At 35.0% G+C, this 15,455-nt stretch overlaps 1 protein-coding gene across 3 annotated transcripts; it reads right to left on the reverse strand.

Moving 5' to 3' along the window:
- Positions 1 to 4,425: 4,425 nt before the first annotated feature.
- On the reverse strand, positions 4,426 to 11,651 carry LOC107587783 (lysophospholipid acyltransferase 7). 3 transcript variants are annotated; one of them, XM_016275694.1, is made up of 10 exons: positions 11,423 to 11,651; positions 10,668 to 10,747; positions 9,649 to 9,778; positions 9,425 to 9,551; positions 9,186 to 9,342; positions 8,723 to 8,820; positions 7,786 to 7,883; positions 7,503 to 7,655; positions 5,036 to 5,212; positions 4,426 to 4,933 (listed from the first exon to the last, which is right to left on the reverse strand). In XM_016275694.1, exons 2-10 carry the CDS (start codon positions 10,741 to 10,743, stop codon positions 4,546 to 4,548), a joined length of 1,404 nt encoding a protein of 467 aa, XP_016131180.1. In that variant the 5' UTR covers positions 10,744 to 10,747; positions 11,423 to 11,651; the 3' UTR covers positions 4,426 to 4,545. The 3 variants fall into 3 exon arrangements, with proteins under 3 accessions (XP_016131180.1, XP_016131178.1, XP_016131181.1); XM_016275692.1 differs by having other exon boundaries at positions 10,668 to 10,851; XM_016275695.1 differs by lacking the exons at positions 7,503 to 7,655; positions 7,786 to 7,883 and adding an exon at positions 8,342 to 8,494 and having other exon boundaries at positions 8,625 to 8,820; positions 10,668 to 10,851; positions 11,423 to 11,650.
- Positions 11,652 to 15,455: the final 3,804 nt, after the last annotated feature.

Here is a 15,455-nt window from a genome sequence, read left to right on the forward strand (position 1 = left end):
CATATAATAGTCATGCACTACATGTAGGCTACCACATGAGGGCGCAGCTAAAACAAACCCTCATTGAAAGCCTTTTGTTTGCCAGGGAAACAATTTTCAGAATTTATGTAATACTTGAATATATCGTAACGCTCAGCAGTTGATAATGATAGTGTATTTTAATTTTTAATATTTTAAAATGTTTTAAAGAATGCGCAAAAAAGCCGTTTTAATTGTCTTTTTTTAATGGTTAAAGACTTTAAAAAAGGTACACTGGCTCATAAAAAAGCATATATTTTATAAATATGCTCTTATGCTCTCCAAATCTGCATTAATTTGATCATACAGTAAAACAGTAATATTGTAAAATATTATTACAATTTAAAATAACAGTTTTCTATTTTAACATATTTTAAAATGAAATATATTCCTGTTATGGCAAAGCTAAATTTTAAGCAGCCATTATTCCAGTCTTGAGTGTCAAGGGATCCTTCAGAAAGCATTCTGATATGCTGATTTGTTGCACAAGAAAAAAATATATATATTTTTTTTATCATTGTTAAAAATGGTTGTGCTTCTTAATAATTTTGTAGAAACAGTGATAAGTTTTTTCAGGATTCTTTGATGAATAGAGAACACTGAAATATGAATATTTTGTAACATTATACTTCACTGTCACTTTTAATCAAATCAATGCATCCTTGCTAAATAAAATATAAAAAAAAAAGGAGTGCACAAATTTCAGAATTCCAGTATAAACTGCCCTGAAGTCTTAATATGGTCTAGGGTCTTCATCAGGATCAAATGCATAATTTGAATGTTGATTCCACTGTGTTGCTGTGTGGTATAAGGGCTTGGTCTCTCTCTGGGGCTGCTGTGGTTCACGTTGTTCCTTCTGCACTGTGGCATTCAGCTCTTCAATTTGTCTGACCAGGAACTGCTTGTCACGCTGTTCCTGTTACACCCAGATAAATATGGATTAAAGGATGGATTCATATTGGTTCCAGTCAGAGGATAAATTGGAAACAAAAAAGTCATAGTTTAGGTAGGTGATCACACCGCTTATTATAAATGTTATATTATTTTATCTTAGCATTTTTGTGATATTTATCTAATATTCAGACCACAAATCACAAAAAGGTATACAAAGGAAATGTATTGAAATTAAATCTTATTATATTATACAATTACACAATTTAAATATCCATAGCCATTCTAATCCATAGATTTGGATTACTAATAACTAAGAACTTACCAGTTTACCTGTAGCCATTAAACAGCAAGACATTTATCCTAAAACTTACGCTGAAAAGTGTCAGCGCTTTCTATTTCTGTGCTTTTGAATGTCCTACTTGTTAAACAATCTTGAAAAATAAGTATTACATTTCCACAGAAATATTAAGCAGCACAACTGTTTTCAACATTAAAGGGGTCATATGATGCGATTTCAAGTTTTCCTTTCTCTTTGGAGTGTTACAAGCTGATTATGCATAGATAAGATCCCTGAAGTTGCAAAGACTAAAGTCTCAAAACCAAAGAGATATTCTTAACTAAGGACAGATATAATTTCTGTTAGATTTACACTATTCAGTATAATAAATGTCACAAGACCATACAGAACTGTATTAGATCCGTATTACATAAGGAGAGAACAATGATTAATTGTATTACAGTATTTTTAAAATAGTATCAATTTACAACACGTGTGTGTGTGTAAAAAATATGTATGGAATTTTACAATTTCATTTTATTTATTTTAACATTTTTAAAATAATATTTTGGTAAATATACTAAAATAAAATACATTTTATAAAATAGGATTTCTTATAGAAGTAAAAAAGTTTGAATCCCCTTATCATATATGGGAAAGGCATTTTCAGAATGTATTTACATTTTATTCAAAAGGTTTAGTTATTACTTCATTGTAGTGTTACCGTTAGTACATTTTACAGCAATAAACAAACTCAAGACAGTATACTTATAGCATTATATACAGGGACGTATGTCAAAATATTTAAAGTGTATATATGTAGACAAACATTTAAAGCTCTCTCTTACTTGAGACTAATTGTGTGCTAACCTTACACATGTATCATATTAACTCTCTGTTACACACATATACACACTGTCTTACCTGGAGGTGAATGGACTTGATTGTTGAATTCTCTCAGCTCCATCAGAAAACAGGGACTATCAACATGGATTCCACATAAAACAAGCTAAAAGACAAACAGCACAATCCAGAAACAGCAGCTGTCAGTAGTGCATAGCTATAGTTTGACAAATTCCCACCCGATGGAGAAAGACACAGGTGTGTCAGGACTCTGTCATCTGGACATTGAATCTCATGGAAATTAACTTTGGAAACACTTCCTTGTACTCATTACCAGCTGATCACTAGCTGCATGCTAGGCAGACTAACTGTGTCTTGTCAGTTGCAACCTATTGACAGATCCTGTTACACTGTGTTAACATTTTTAAAGCATTTTGCTTTCACTGTGGACTCGTAACAGATTTACTAAATTAGTTGTGACTAAGTAATTACTAATAATTGAAGAATGAAGTTTATTTGTAGGGGGAAAAAAAGTTATGAGTTAAAGTTATAAACTGGTTATGAGCACTGGTCAGCGTCTCTTTGTGCTTTATTGCCTGTTAAAAAGTGTTGTCATATAGACAAGGGGCATAAACTTTTTGTTGCATAAGCCAATGAGTCTATATTAACAGACTATCAAATCTTATCACTATTACATACTGTTAATAAACAAGAGAATTATATAATAAAAACTTCCATCTCTCAGTGCAACTTATGAAACATTCATTAAAACAGGGAGAAAAAAGAAAGAAAACACAGTTGGTACACAATATCGTTCAAAAGTTTGGGGTCAGTATGATTTTTAAGAAAGAAAGGATCACATTAAATGGATCAAAAGTGAAAGTAAACATTTGTAATGCTACAACAAATTTCTATTTCAAAATGTTATACTTATCAAAAAATCCTGAAAAACTGCATCATAATTTGCACAAAAATATTGACCAGCAGAACTCTTTTCAACATTGATAATAAAAATGACCACAATTTTTTGTGAGCACCAAATCAGCCAATTAAAATGATTTCTGAAGCATCATGTGACACTTAAAACGAAAAGTTTATAAATAATAAATTAAATTATAAAACATATTACCATAGGAAAGATTGTCAAAAAAAAAAATCTTGCTAAAAAATATGTAAGAAATATAATAATCTACAATCCCCAAACTTTTAAATGGTTGTTTAAGTCAAGGCAGAATGTGAGCTATTACGGTAGGGGGGAAAAAATCCATCACAAAAATGTTTAAGACAGGTAATGAAAACTGTCACTTCATGTAAAAATCTTATGATACTTGTTAACACATTTTGTCTCCATTTCACCAGAAGAAGGAAGTTTGGGTGGGATAAAAAAAAAAATCACTGTGGTTTTAATTAAAATACTGTGATTTTTTTCAAACAAAACCTCAAAGTTTGGAGTGGCAAATCCTGTGTTTAATACTCCAGAAAGTAAACATTAGAGATACAACATAGCAGGTAGATATTATTGAAACCCGGATACAATCTGAACGGATCAATAAACTAAACACAAGTGCTACCATCCAGTGTACGAGGACAAAATAATCTGAATGTTTTAGAATAGGACAGTTCATTATAATTCGATTTTGTAAAAACAAAACCTTTGAGCTCTTTTGAGAAAATCTTTGTAACATGTTAATTGGTGCAAAATTTTAACTTGATAATTTTAAGCTGTACTTTACATCATGTGGTATCAAACTAAAAAAAAAATAAAAAAATTCACTACTACTTTCTGAAAAAGTGAAAAATACTTTCACATTCTTTGTAGAATTATAATAACATTGATACATATGACATACATTAACCACCAATGGATACTCAATCCATCCATCACAATGGATGAAAAACAAGACAGACTAACTTTTAATGACAATACATACACCTGATCATAAAGGTTGTATTACCTCAAAGATACCATTACAAAGAGGGTGAATCTCCACAAATTCGTGCTCAAAGTAGTGATAAGGGTCCAACATTCATTAGTTGTTTTTTTAAATGGATGGATTCAGTTAAACGTACTCTGTGTGGGAGATTAATTTGAGTCCCAAGGTCACTGATGAGCAAAAAAACATTATTAAAATACAATACAAACCTCTTTTCCAATTGTTTAAAGCACATAAAGAACAATAAACAATACTGACCTGGTCAGAATGAATCTATATGGTTGCACTGTTTATCATCAGATAACAAAAAGAATCACTTTTCAACATATGTAATAAAATAAATGATAACATTAGAATTATCATAACTACGGAAAATATTTGAAGCTATTTTCACTGTTAATAAAATACAGACTGATGTCCTTGGGTTCATCGTGTATTACACTTCTGTGTTGTTTTAAAAAAAAGCAAAATACCTTGAATGGCAGCTGATGGCTATTACAGTGCATGTTGGGAAATGTTTCTTTTTTGTAAACATACCAGCTTTTCGGTTATCAGCATGAACATCGTGTCACATTCTTTTCACTCAGCCTTCTCTCTTACCACATCCTCTTTCTCTCCTTCCCCTCGTTCCCTTCTCTCTCTCTTTTTACCTCCTTTCATCACTTGTCCTAATCCTATACAAGCAACAGCGATGATGTGAATTATGAAGTATATGGAGCTCCAGTAGTTGATGGTGTCGCTGGCCTTCAGGAGAACAAAACCCATGCACATGTAGTCGTAAGCCCTCATCTTGAGGAACCAGTGGATCCAGTCGAAGATATTCTGGCCCTTCGGCCCTAGACGGGCTCTGACTGATGCCTCCATGGCCGATTCTGCTGCGATACACAGTGGGATAGTGAGAAAAGAGAGGTAGTAACCAGCATGGAGGCCATGCCAATAAGCACTGATTAGCATAGTCCATCCAGCCCTGTCATAATAAGTAAAGAGAGAAAACAAAGAGAAAGTTAAAGATTAGTGATGGTCAGTAACAACACAATGCAGTCGAAAGGTCAAATGTACATGCTTGTACCTGAGAGCATACGCTCTGAAAGGAGCATTGGGGTAGATGTAGTGGTGAAGCCACCACTGCACAGTCATGTTCCAGTAGCGCATGCCGTGCCGAACCTTTACACAGAAATCTGTGTTATAACAGTCAATGTTCTGGATCGTTTTAAAGTCATACTCCACAGCTGTGTCTGGATCAGGACTGAAATAAAAATAACATTTCATTAACATTATCAACCGCATTATCAAACCTTACGTGAGCTTCGAATTTCCTGTAGACAGTCTAGCTAAAGTGTCTTGTAGATCCACGCTTAAGAAATATGACCTTTTTTATTGTGATTACCATTTTCACTAGGGGTGCACAGTATATTGGGGCCATATTAGTTAATGCCGATATTAAGAGGTTAATTTTACTTTATCTGTACGGTTTAATTAAACAGCTGCCAACTAAAAGTTAATCTTAAACACGTTCAACTTAATCAAAACTTTTAATAATTGACATGAATACCAATTTGTCATCCCATTCATTGTTCTGTGTTTAAGTGCTATAAATGGGTCCCCGGTGCATCTACCAACCCAGAAAACGTGAAAAAGAACAACCCAGTAAATTTTTTTTTGGTAAGCCTTTCTCTGCAAGCTTGTGAAAAACGAGCCGCTCAGATTTCGCAGACTGTACATTGTTCAAGCTATTACACTGTACACTGTCTAACGCTGTTACTGTACAAAGCACAGTAAACAATTTCTATAAATAAAATATTATTGCACTACTGATATTCTGCATAGACTATACATTGTTTAACAATACTATTGTACACACAACCAACTCTTACATTGCTGCTGTTCATACTGTACATATAACCCTACATTGCACTCCTATCTATATTTTGTACATACTCTGCTTAATATTGTATATAGCAACTCCACTGTACATACTGTAAGTTATTACTTCACTTACTCTGCACTTATCTGTATATAAAACACTATATTCTTGCACTTCTGGTTAGATGCTAACTGCATTTCATTAGCTCTGTACTTAATTGTACAATAAATTTGAATCTAATCTAAATCTAAAAAAATTTCGCTCCGCCTGTGAAGTAGAAAGAGGATCTTATTATAATATTACCACCCCTTAATCTGTCAGTTTCACACCATGGTGCCACCATTGTTTTTGCAAGAGACAACGGTGTACCAGTTCTAACGTCATGGCGAAAGTTTGAACAAAGCATGCTAACTGTTCTGTATTAGGCTGCACTAATGAGCACTGAACACAGAGCAGCGGATTTATTGATGTATTTACTGTATATTACGTTGCTGCCACACAGATCTAATATAAACATGCAATTTCTTTCCTAGCTGATTACCTTCACAGACATAACCGACTGTTTTTGTAACTCATGTGCGTTTTTAACATAACCTTGTGTGTATTTGACAGTTTAAGCGCAATAAGACATGAAAGAGAAGTTTAGTACTCACATGCCTTGTGACAGCCGCTTTCTGTGCGCGTGCTTTGAATGTATGTGCACAGAAAACGGTATATCAGAAGTTTAAACTATTATGGTTTAAAACGCATGATTTCAGTATGATAAACATGATAATCAAAACCAAACAGATGTTTTTTTGGCAGAATATCTGAGGTACAAGCTGTAAAGGCACTCCCCTATTCTGGAAAAGGGGGCGGGGAGCAGCAGCTCATTTGCATTTAAAGAGACATGCACGAAAACAGCCTGTTTCTGCTTCCACTCAAAATAGGCATTTTCAAAATGATATAATAATCTGTTGGGTATTTTGAGCTGAAACTTCACAGACACATTCTGGGCACACATGAAACTTATATTACATATTGTAAAAAGGGGCATAATAGGTCTCCTTTAAATGAATTTTTAGTACTGTTCTGGCAACTATTTTATTTCTTAAATATGATATTTAATTTAGAGTAAATTAAAACTATTTAACAAATACATATATTTATAACCAACAAAACTGTTTGCAACTCTGATAATGTTTTGAGCACCATTTGAATGATTTCCGAAGGATCATGTGATGCTGAAGACTGGAGTAATGGCTGCTGAAAATGTTGATTTCCATCACAGGAATAAATTACATTTCTTAAAATATATATACAAAGAAAAAAAGCAGTTTTACATTTTATTAATACTGCACAATACCACTGTTTTACTGCATTTTTGAACAAATAAATGCAGCCTTGGTGAGCTTAAAAGTTATTTTCAAAAACATTTACAAAATTCCCGGTTTAAAACTACACAACTGTGACCCTGCTGTCCTCTGACACTGTGTTTTATTGGATCCTGCTTCAAGTAAATTTCTCTTCTTGGATAATTAATTAAAGTTCTTTTGCATCCTTTCGAAGATCATAACTGTTATTTCCTGGTATAAATATATTTGTAGGTGGACTTTAAAGTCTTCAGATTTACAAGTTACAGTCAAATTGTAAAAACACATTATAACTCTATCAATAAAGTTAAACACCCTACCTATATTTCACCGTTGGCCCTCCTCCAGGTTTGGACAGCGCTCCCTGGGGGTAACAGCCTAGACCTGCACTGATGCAGCCAGCCTCTGCCCCACACCACGCAGAGTAGAAACGCATCCGGAATACAAAGAAAATCGCCACCATGTAGAAAAACCTGAAATATAATACCTTTATGATTCTCAATATGATAAGAAATTGTAATAATGTATGATTTAATTTTACCATCTCCTTTGGCATTTAATTTGACTCTCTTTGGAATGGTATTTTAATCCAGAAAAACGAACCTGTAAAAATAGTTGTGGTCCAGGAATTCATCAGTATGGACATAGGACAAGGGAAAGACGGAGTTGACGGCTATGAAAAGAGCTCCGTAAACGGGCACCATCTTCAGCCTCTGCAGGCAGGGCTCTTTACGCTGCTGAAAATGTTGATTTCCATCACAGGAATAAATTACATTTCTTAAAATATATATACAAAGAAAAAAGCAGTTTTACATTTTATTAATACTGCACAATACCACTGTTTTACTGCATTTTTGAACAAATAAATGCAGCCTTGGTGAGCTTAAAAGTTATTTTCAAAAACATTTACAAAATTCCCGGTTTAAAACTACACAACTGTGACCCTGCTGTCCTTTGACACTGTGTTTTATTGGATCCTGCTTCAAGTAAATTTCTCTTCTTGGATAATTAAAGTTCTTTTGCATCCTTTCAAAGATCATAACTGTTATTTCCTGGTATAAATATATTTGTAGGTGGACTTTAAAGTCTTCAGATTTACAAGTTACAGTCAAATTGTAAAAACACATTATAACTCTATCAATAAAGTTAAACACCCTACCTATATTTCACCGTTGGCCCTCCTCCAGGTTTGGACAGCGCTCCCTGGGGGTAACAGCCTAGACCTGCACTGATGCAGCCAGCCTCTGCCCCACACCACGCAGAGTAGAAACGCATCCGGAATACAAAGAAAATCGCCACCATGTAGAAAAACCTGAAATATAATACCTTTATGATTCTCAATATGATAAGAAATTGTAATAATGTATGATTTAATTTTACCATCTCCTTTGGCATTTAATTTGACTCTCTTTGGAATGGTATTTTAATCCAGAAAAACGAACCTGTAAAAATAGTTGTGGTCCAGGAATTCATCAGTATGGACATAGGACAAGGGAAAGACGGAGTTGACGGCTATGAAAAGAGCTCCGTAAACGGGCACCATCTTCAGCCTCTGCAGGCAGGGCTCTTTACCTGGCAATGACAGAGGATTGGACTGCTGCAACCAGTCTGCATACGTCTGATAACGGAAGAAGGGACCTGCAGGACACCGGCAAGAGTGGGTGGGAGAAAGAATGGAAAATGAAGGAACGTGAGAAGAGATTGGTAAGAGTCAACAATGAAGACATAAAGCAGATGGGCAAAGATAGGATGGAATATAGGGATGGAAACAAATGGAATATTGCAATGAAAAATGAGCCACGGTTTGGGAGGACAAATCATGGCAAAAGAGGAGCAATAATAAACACAATTAGTTATAAAAAGAAATTGGACTCACACATTACTGAACTAGTAGCAGAGAGAAACATGTTAGCATTCATGCAAAACAAACAGCACAGAACATTTGAATAGACTCAAAAGCATTCCCACATATTCAAATCAACACAAAAAAGCAAGCAAAATACCTGTCATTACGCCTACATAGCAGTAGCTGTATGATATAATGTCATAAAGTGAAGGCTCATGGGAAAGTCCTCCCACCACTGGGGATTTGGTGAAGGTGCTCACTTCCTTTTTCTTCTCCAAGTGATAACTTTGAATCTCATTGGCTAAACTGACCATCTGTGCATTCAAAACAAAACTAATTCAATATATATCAAGAGTTGAAAACATGGTAAATGTGTCTCATTATATTCTCTCGTACCTTCAAAGTTAAAAGAAGTTGAATGGCATTGGCAAAAGGTGTTGGTTGAGGAAGGCCAAACCAGGTGACCAGACGGAAAAAGAAGAGGTACAAAAACGTCCAACCCAAAGACAGAGCAGGGGCACTTCTAAATAAAAATACAAATAAAAAAACAGACGATGGTCGAACAGGGGAATCACACCAAATCCAATGTAAATGTCCAGGCAGCTATATATCATACTAACCGCCAGTTGATCTTTATAATCAGCCATGTTCCTAACACTGTAAATAGAGAGTGTAGAGTGTGGATCCCACAGGTTGCTATGGAGATGATCAAACCTAACAGCAATGCTGCCCCCTGCTTGACTGGAGGACCTGGGAAATAATACACAGGAAAATGATCAAGGGCTGTTATATAAAGTCACGATTCTGAATACTTCTCTATTGTGACATACATCTGAGAATAAAGGATTATCACTAAATAAATTAATTAGGGTGGGAACTTGGTTCCATGCATCAGTTGTTGATTGGATTTTGAGACGTGGGCATTACACTTAACAATATAGGAATATGAATGTGAGTTCGCTTTAGGGGGGTGGTTACTTTGGGGTGGTGTTTAAGTGGAATAAGTGATCGGAGAAGTCCTGTGTACATCACTGGAAGATCCAGTTATGACATTTTGATTTTTGAAAAATTATGAAGTCAATTTATTATTTTTTTTAAATCAAACATATGCAAGGATGAATCATTGACAGTAAGATTTAGAACATGCATTTAAAACAGATTAAATTTTCATTTTGTGCTGACTTTATAATAGGGTGAATACAGGGACACTTAAGCTTAATCATCCTTCTCATTATTATTTCATTACTCCAATCAGCATTATGTATTCATACAGCAATGAAGCATCACTGGTACACTGGGAAAGCTAATAAATTAATTGTAATTTAGTATATTTATTTGACCAACATAAATTTACATTTTGACCCATTTACTATAATAATAAATAATTTGTCAGTAAAAACTGTGATCTACAGGGTTTTTAGGTGGGGTCTATCTATGTGTGTTTGAAGTGAGATTTCAAGCTGTAGTACTTTTTAATATTCTGTACTTTTTGTGACACAACAACATTGTGTGATGGGCTGAGCCATTCTAAAAAAAGAAAAGAAAAAGTAAAACAATGTCAAAGTCAAATTAACCAGCTTCACCTGTATTCACCTTATTTTTCACACATCAATGTGAAGAATAACATGGTCAGACTTACTTAGGTAGCGGAAGAGGAATCCTACAGGTATTGATGCAGCAAGGATTCCTAGGTAGACTAATTCATCTGGTGACATCTTTCTGTTTACACCAATAACAAAGTATAACAACTGTCTCACTGTTTAATACAGGGGTTCTCAACTCTGGTCCCCGAGGTCCACTTTCCTGCAGAGTTTAGCTCCAACCTTGATCAAAGTTTGAGAGCAAGAGTTGAGAACATCTGGTTTAAGATATCATATTTCATTATCAATCTAACATTCAAATTGAATGTGGCTTGGGTTAAAGGAAGAGTTCCGCCAAAAATTAAAAGCTGTCATCATTTATTCACCCTCCAGTTGAGTTTCTTTTTTTAACACAGAAGATATTTTGAAGAATGTGGGTAACCAAACGGTTGCTGGTCCCCACTGACTTCCACAGTAAGGAAAAAACATGTTTACGGGTGAACTATCCCTTTATTCAGTTTGGAAAACTGCCTACATTTAAGCAGTCATCCCATCTTTGACTATTATTGACATTAATAAAACAATGAGACGTTTAGGTAATGCTTATGCAAAACGCAGTTAATCTTTGTTTAGATTTAATTAATTACTTTACTGAACCAAACATTTCCAACTTGTCTTGACAGGTCTGTTTTTTAATGCATCTAATAGACTGGCCTTGCAGATAAGCAGACTGACAATGGATCAGTAAGAATGGATAATATATATATATATATATATACCACCTATAATTCTAAATAACCAGTGCAATACTTACAGCAGTGATATATGGAGATGTGCTATCAAGACGATTTACTCAGAAGGATATTAAAATATCCTGCAGCCCCCTTCAAGCGCCCGCACTGGCGTTCTCTCCTCACCACTTCCTACTACCGCATATGTTCATGGATCGCTTTACGAGTTGCCAGATATTCGTAACTTCTTCTTCTTCTTGGTTTTTAACGGTGGCTGGCAACCAACGTAAATAGGTGCATTACCACCACCTTCTGCTCCGGAGTGTGAAACAGAGTTTTATATTCTATTTATCAGCCCCGTCTCTCTAATAAAATCAAAAAAGACTTTTTGCTATTTATTTCACTTGACCATTTTATTAAAGCCTTAACATTGTATTCTTAAATTCCATTTTTCCCTATTTCTTCTATAATTTTTCCTCTTTCTTGTTCGTACTTTCTACATTCAAGAAATACATGAGGTATTGTTTCTTCAACATAACATTGTTCACATAAACCATTTGGATGTTTCCCTATTATTTGAAGTGTGCTATTTAAATTTGAGTGCCCTAACAATGTTCTGTTATAGATAACCTCTTCTTTCCTTGATTTACCTATACACTTTATATTTTGATTTACTTTGTTTATTAAACTGCAATCTACCTTTTCCCCATTCCAATTTACTCCAGATTAAAACCTTAATCTCTGATTTACTTAATGGAACTTGTATCTCTATTGTTTCTCTTTGTAAAGCTTGTTTTGCTAATTTATCCACTTCTTCGTTTCCCCGTATTCCTATGTGTGTGGGGACCCATATAAAACTGACTGATGTATCATTTTGAACAATTCTTGCATGTATTTGTAGGATACTAAAGAGAATATCGGTTTAATAGATCTCAAACTCTTTAATACTGAAACTGAGTCAGAACAAATTCAAACATTCTCAGGTTTGTGTTCCTCAATGCCAAGAGTATTGCTATTTCCACAGTATAAACTGCCAATTGTGCCAAATGATTTGAAGTTTGCTTTACTCCACTGATCCACTGTCTTGAACTAAAAAGGCAGCCCCAGTTATCTGACGTTCTGGATCTTTTGAGCTGTCTTTGTAGCCTACTTGTACAAACCCGATTCCAAAAAAGTTGGGACACTGTACAAATTGTGAATAAAAACAGAATGCAATGTGGAAGTTTCAAATTTCAATATTTTATTCAGAATACAACATAGATGACATATCAAATGTTTAAACTAAGAAAATGTATCATTTTAAAGGGAAACATAAGTTGATTTTAAATTTCATGGCATCAACATCTCAAAAAAGTTGGGACAAGGCCATGTTTAGGGGATATTGAACTCTGATATTAAATTGAAAATGCCGATGACAAGTCCAGATATTCATAACAAACGCAACCGTAAATTATAATGAAAAAAAGGAGGAGACAAATTATAATTTTTTTGTCTATACAATAAAAGATGCACATTCTTTTAAAACACATTCATGGTCTTGTAAAAATAGTTTTATAAAAGTCCTATCATTTTACCACAAGTGCTCATGTAATGTGAGAGTTATTTTTTTTTACATTTACATTTACGGACTGTAAAAGATATCTGAAGACCAGAAAAACTGCAGGTTTTATTATGAGGTCTATAATAATAAACGTAATTTATTTTTCCCATTTTCAGGAAGATAACAGTTAAATAAAAGAACCGGTCACCGTCTGAATATCTGGCAACCCCTTCAACAGACGGGCACTTTCACTGTGGCTGTTAGGGGCGGAGCACTGATTGATACAGGAGCTCAGCATTGAGCTTTTAGTTTTCAGTCACTCCTAAAATATTTGGAACTTGTCGCAAAAGTTTATCAGTAACTACAAAGCATGGTGCAAACAAACCTGCCTGGCGATTAGTTTTTAATCAAAAACAAGCCAGACATTTTTATTGCTTTTACTTATTAACTTCATAAGGTCTAATCTATAAGTTCGTCAAATTTATTCACTAACTTCAAAACTCAACATGCCCACCCCAACCATTGAAGGCAATGTGCCGTTATAAATTGACTTCGTTTACTTCGGAGTAGTGATGGGCGTTGAATAGTTGAAGAGCTGCTGGAGAACTGCAACCAAAAAAAAAATCAGCTCTAACACACATAAAACACCTTTTACAAACTAATTGCAAGTGTTTTATTGAATGTGTAATATATTAAAGCCAATTAACAAATCATCTAAGACCGTTAAATATGAAGAGTCTGTTTAATATGTTATTTTATTAATTTGTAGGGCTTGTTTTGTTTGTTTCATGATGAGCTTGGTTAATCAAACCAATAGGAGACTAAGAACTATAACAATTCCTTTTTATTATAGCCTACACATTCACAAAATTGATCAGAGATCTGGGGCAAGTTCAAGCTCAAACCGGTGCACAACGTTTTGCTCCGGTTTCCGGTTTGAACGGAAACGGTGTGCAACGGGGTTTGAGATGCGTTTTCTCTTGTTTGGTGGGTGTGTCAAAAATGTCAGCCCAATCAGCAGCAGCATGTATATAAACCACATGGTATTAAAGAGACAGCTGGCACAATGTAATTAACATCAAAATAAATTCACAAGAGCAAGTATATTGTTTGCATGTTTATTTACATTAAAGGCAAAATAACTGAAATAATAAGAGCGCATATAGATCTGGAACTTCTTAAGTCTGTCTAAATCTCATTTAGTAATTGCAATTTCTTCTGGTCCACATCCTTTCCTTAATGTAACATAAAAATACTATGCATATTTATATATTTTGCTATTGTATTATGGAGTGACACTTTCATAAACTTTTCTATAATGTTACTCCTCTGATTATATAATGGTAAATATTACAATATCATAGCGCAACAACAGTGATCAGCAATAATGATAAGCCTAATACTCACAATAAAAATAATAAGGTCATATATCACAACACAGTCTCGGAGGTAAGAAGTGGATTATCCTTCACCTGAAATGTTTGTCTTTTCATCCTGAAATGCGAGGCAATTGTTGGTGTTGTGTTTGTTCGAAGTAACACAAATAAAAGTCGAGACAACAATGGGCAGTTCTTCTTTTTATTTTACTGTTCAACAACTGAACACCAGCTCCGTTAACACAGGTGTCCTCCTTGGACAACCAACTGGCCAACCAGAATCTAACCCGGAGTACCCCAACAGTACTTGTACTTTATTCTGGGTATATTCAACTCAATACACTACACTTCCTCCCCCCTTAGATAAGATAATCTCAAACAACAGTTTCGCTTTTAACAAAACATTTCCCCATATAAAGAAATAAACTTATGCTACTGTATGATTGCAATGTCCCATTTAAGGTTTCTTTTTTTCTCTTCCTTTTATAAATCAAGACGGGTTGGTGGTTTTTGTATACGGGTAGGGTAACGTTTCTCTTCACAGGTTGGAATTGGTGTTTGTGGCGCTTCACTGAGAGGTACACTGCTACCTTGAGGTGTTGTTGTATCACTTCCATTTGTAACAGTATTCGTAGTGGTGAATGGAACACTCACGGGACCACTTTCCAGAGGAACATTTGATCTTCTCAACTGATCAATGTGTCGTCTCCAGGTGGTATCTGGTGCAATCTCGACTGTATATGACAGCGGTCCTGTTCTTTCTTTTACTTTTGCAGGTGTCCATTTGTGATCTCCTCTGTAGTTTCTAGCGAGCACACACTCTCCAACTTCTAACTCTCTCGTTTTTCCTCCTCTTTGTGACTGTTTCATCTGTCTGTCATGTACGGTTCTCCTCAAATTGGGTTTCAGCAAGTCCAGCTTGAACGTAAGGATCTACCCAGGAACAACATGGCAGGTGTTCGATTTGTGGTGACATGAGTTGCATTTCGATATGCAAACAAGAAATTGTAAAGCTTCTGTTTTAGTGTGAGCTTCTCTTGTGTCATGGCCCGCAGTGCATTCTTCAAGCTTTGCACAAATCTCTCAGCTAAACCATTTGTAGCTGGGTGGTAGGGCGCTGAGGTCACATGCTTGATTCCATTGTTCTTTAGGAATATCTGGAACTCCTCAGCTATAAACTGGGGACCATTGTCACTCACC

The sequence above is a fragment of the Sinocyclocheilus grahami genome, unplaced genomic scaffold (assembly GCF_001515645.1).
Source record: "Sinocyclocheilus grahami isolate Dianchi unplaced genomic scaffold, SAMN03320097.WGS_v1.1 scaffold96.1, whole genome shotgun sequence".
In the NCBI taxonomy this organism is placed as follows: domain Eukaryota; kingdom Metazoa; phylum Chordata; class Actinopteri; order Cypriniformes; family Cyprinidae; genus Sinocyclocheilus; species Sinocyclocheilus grahami.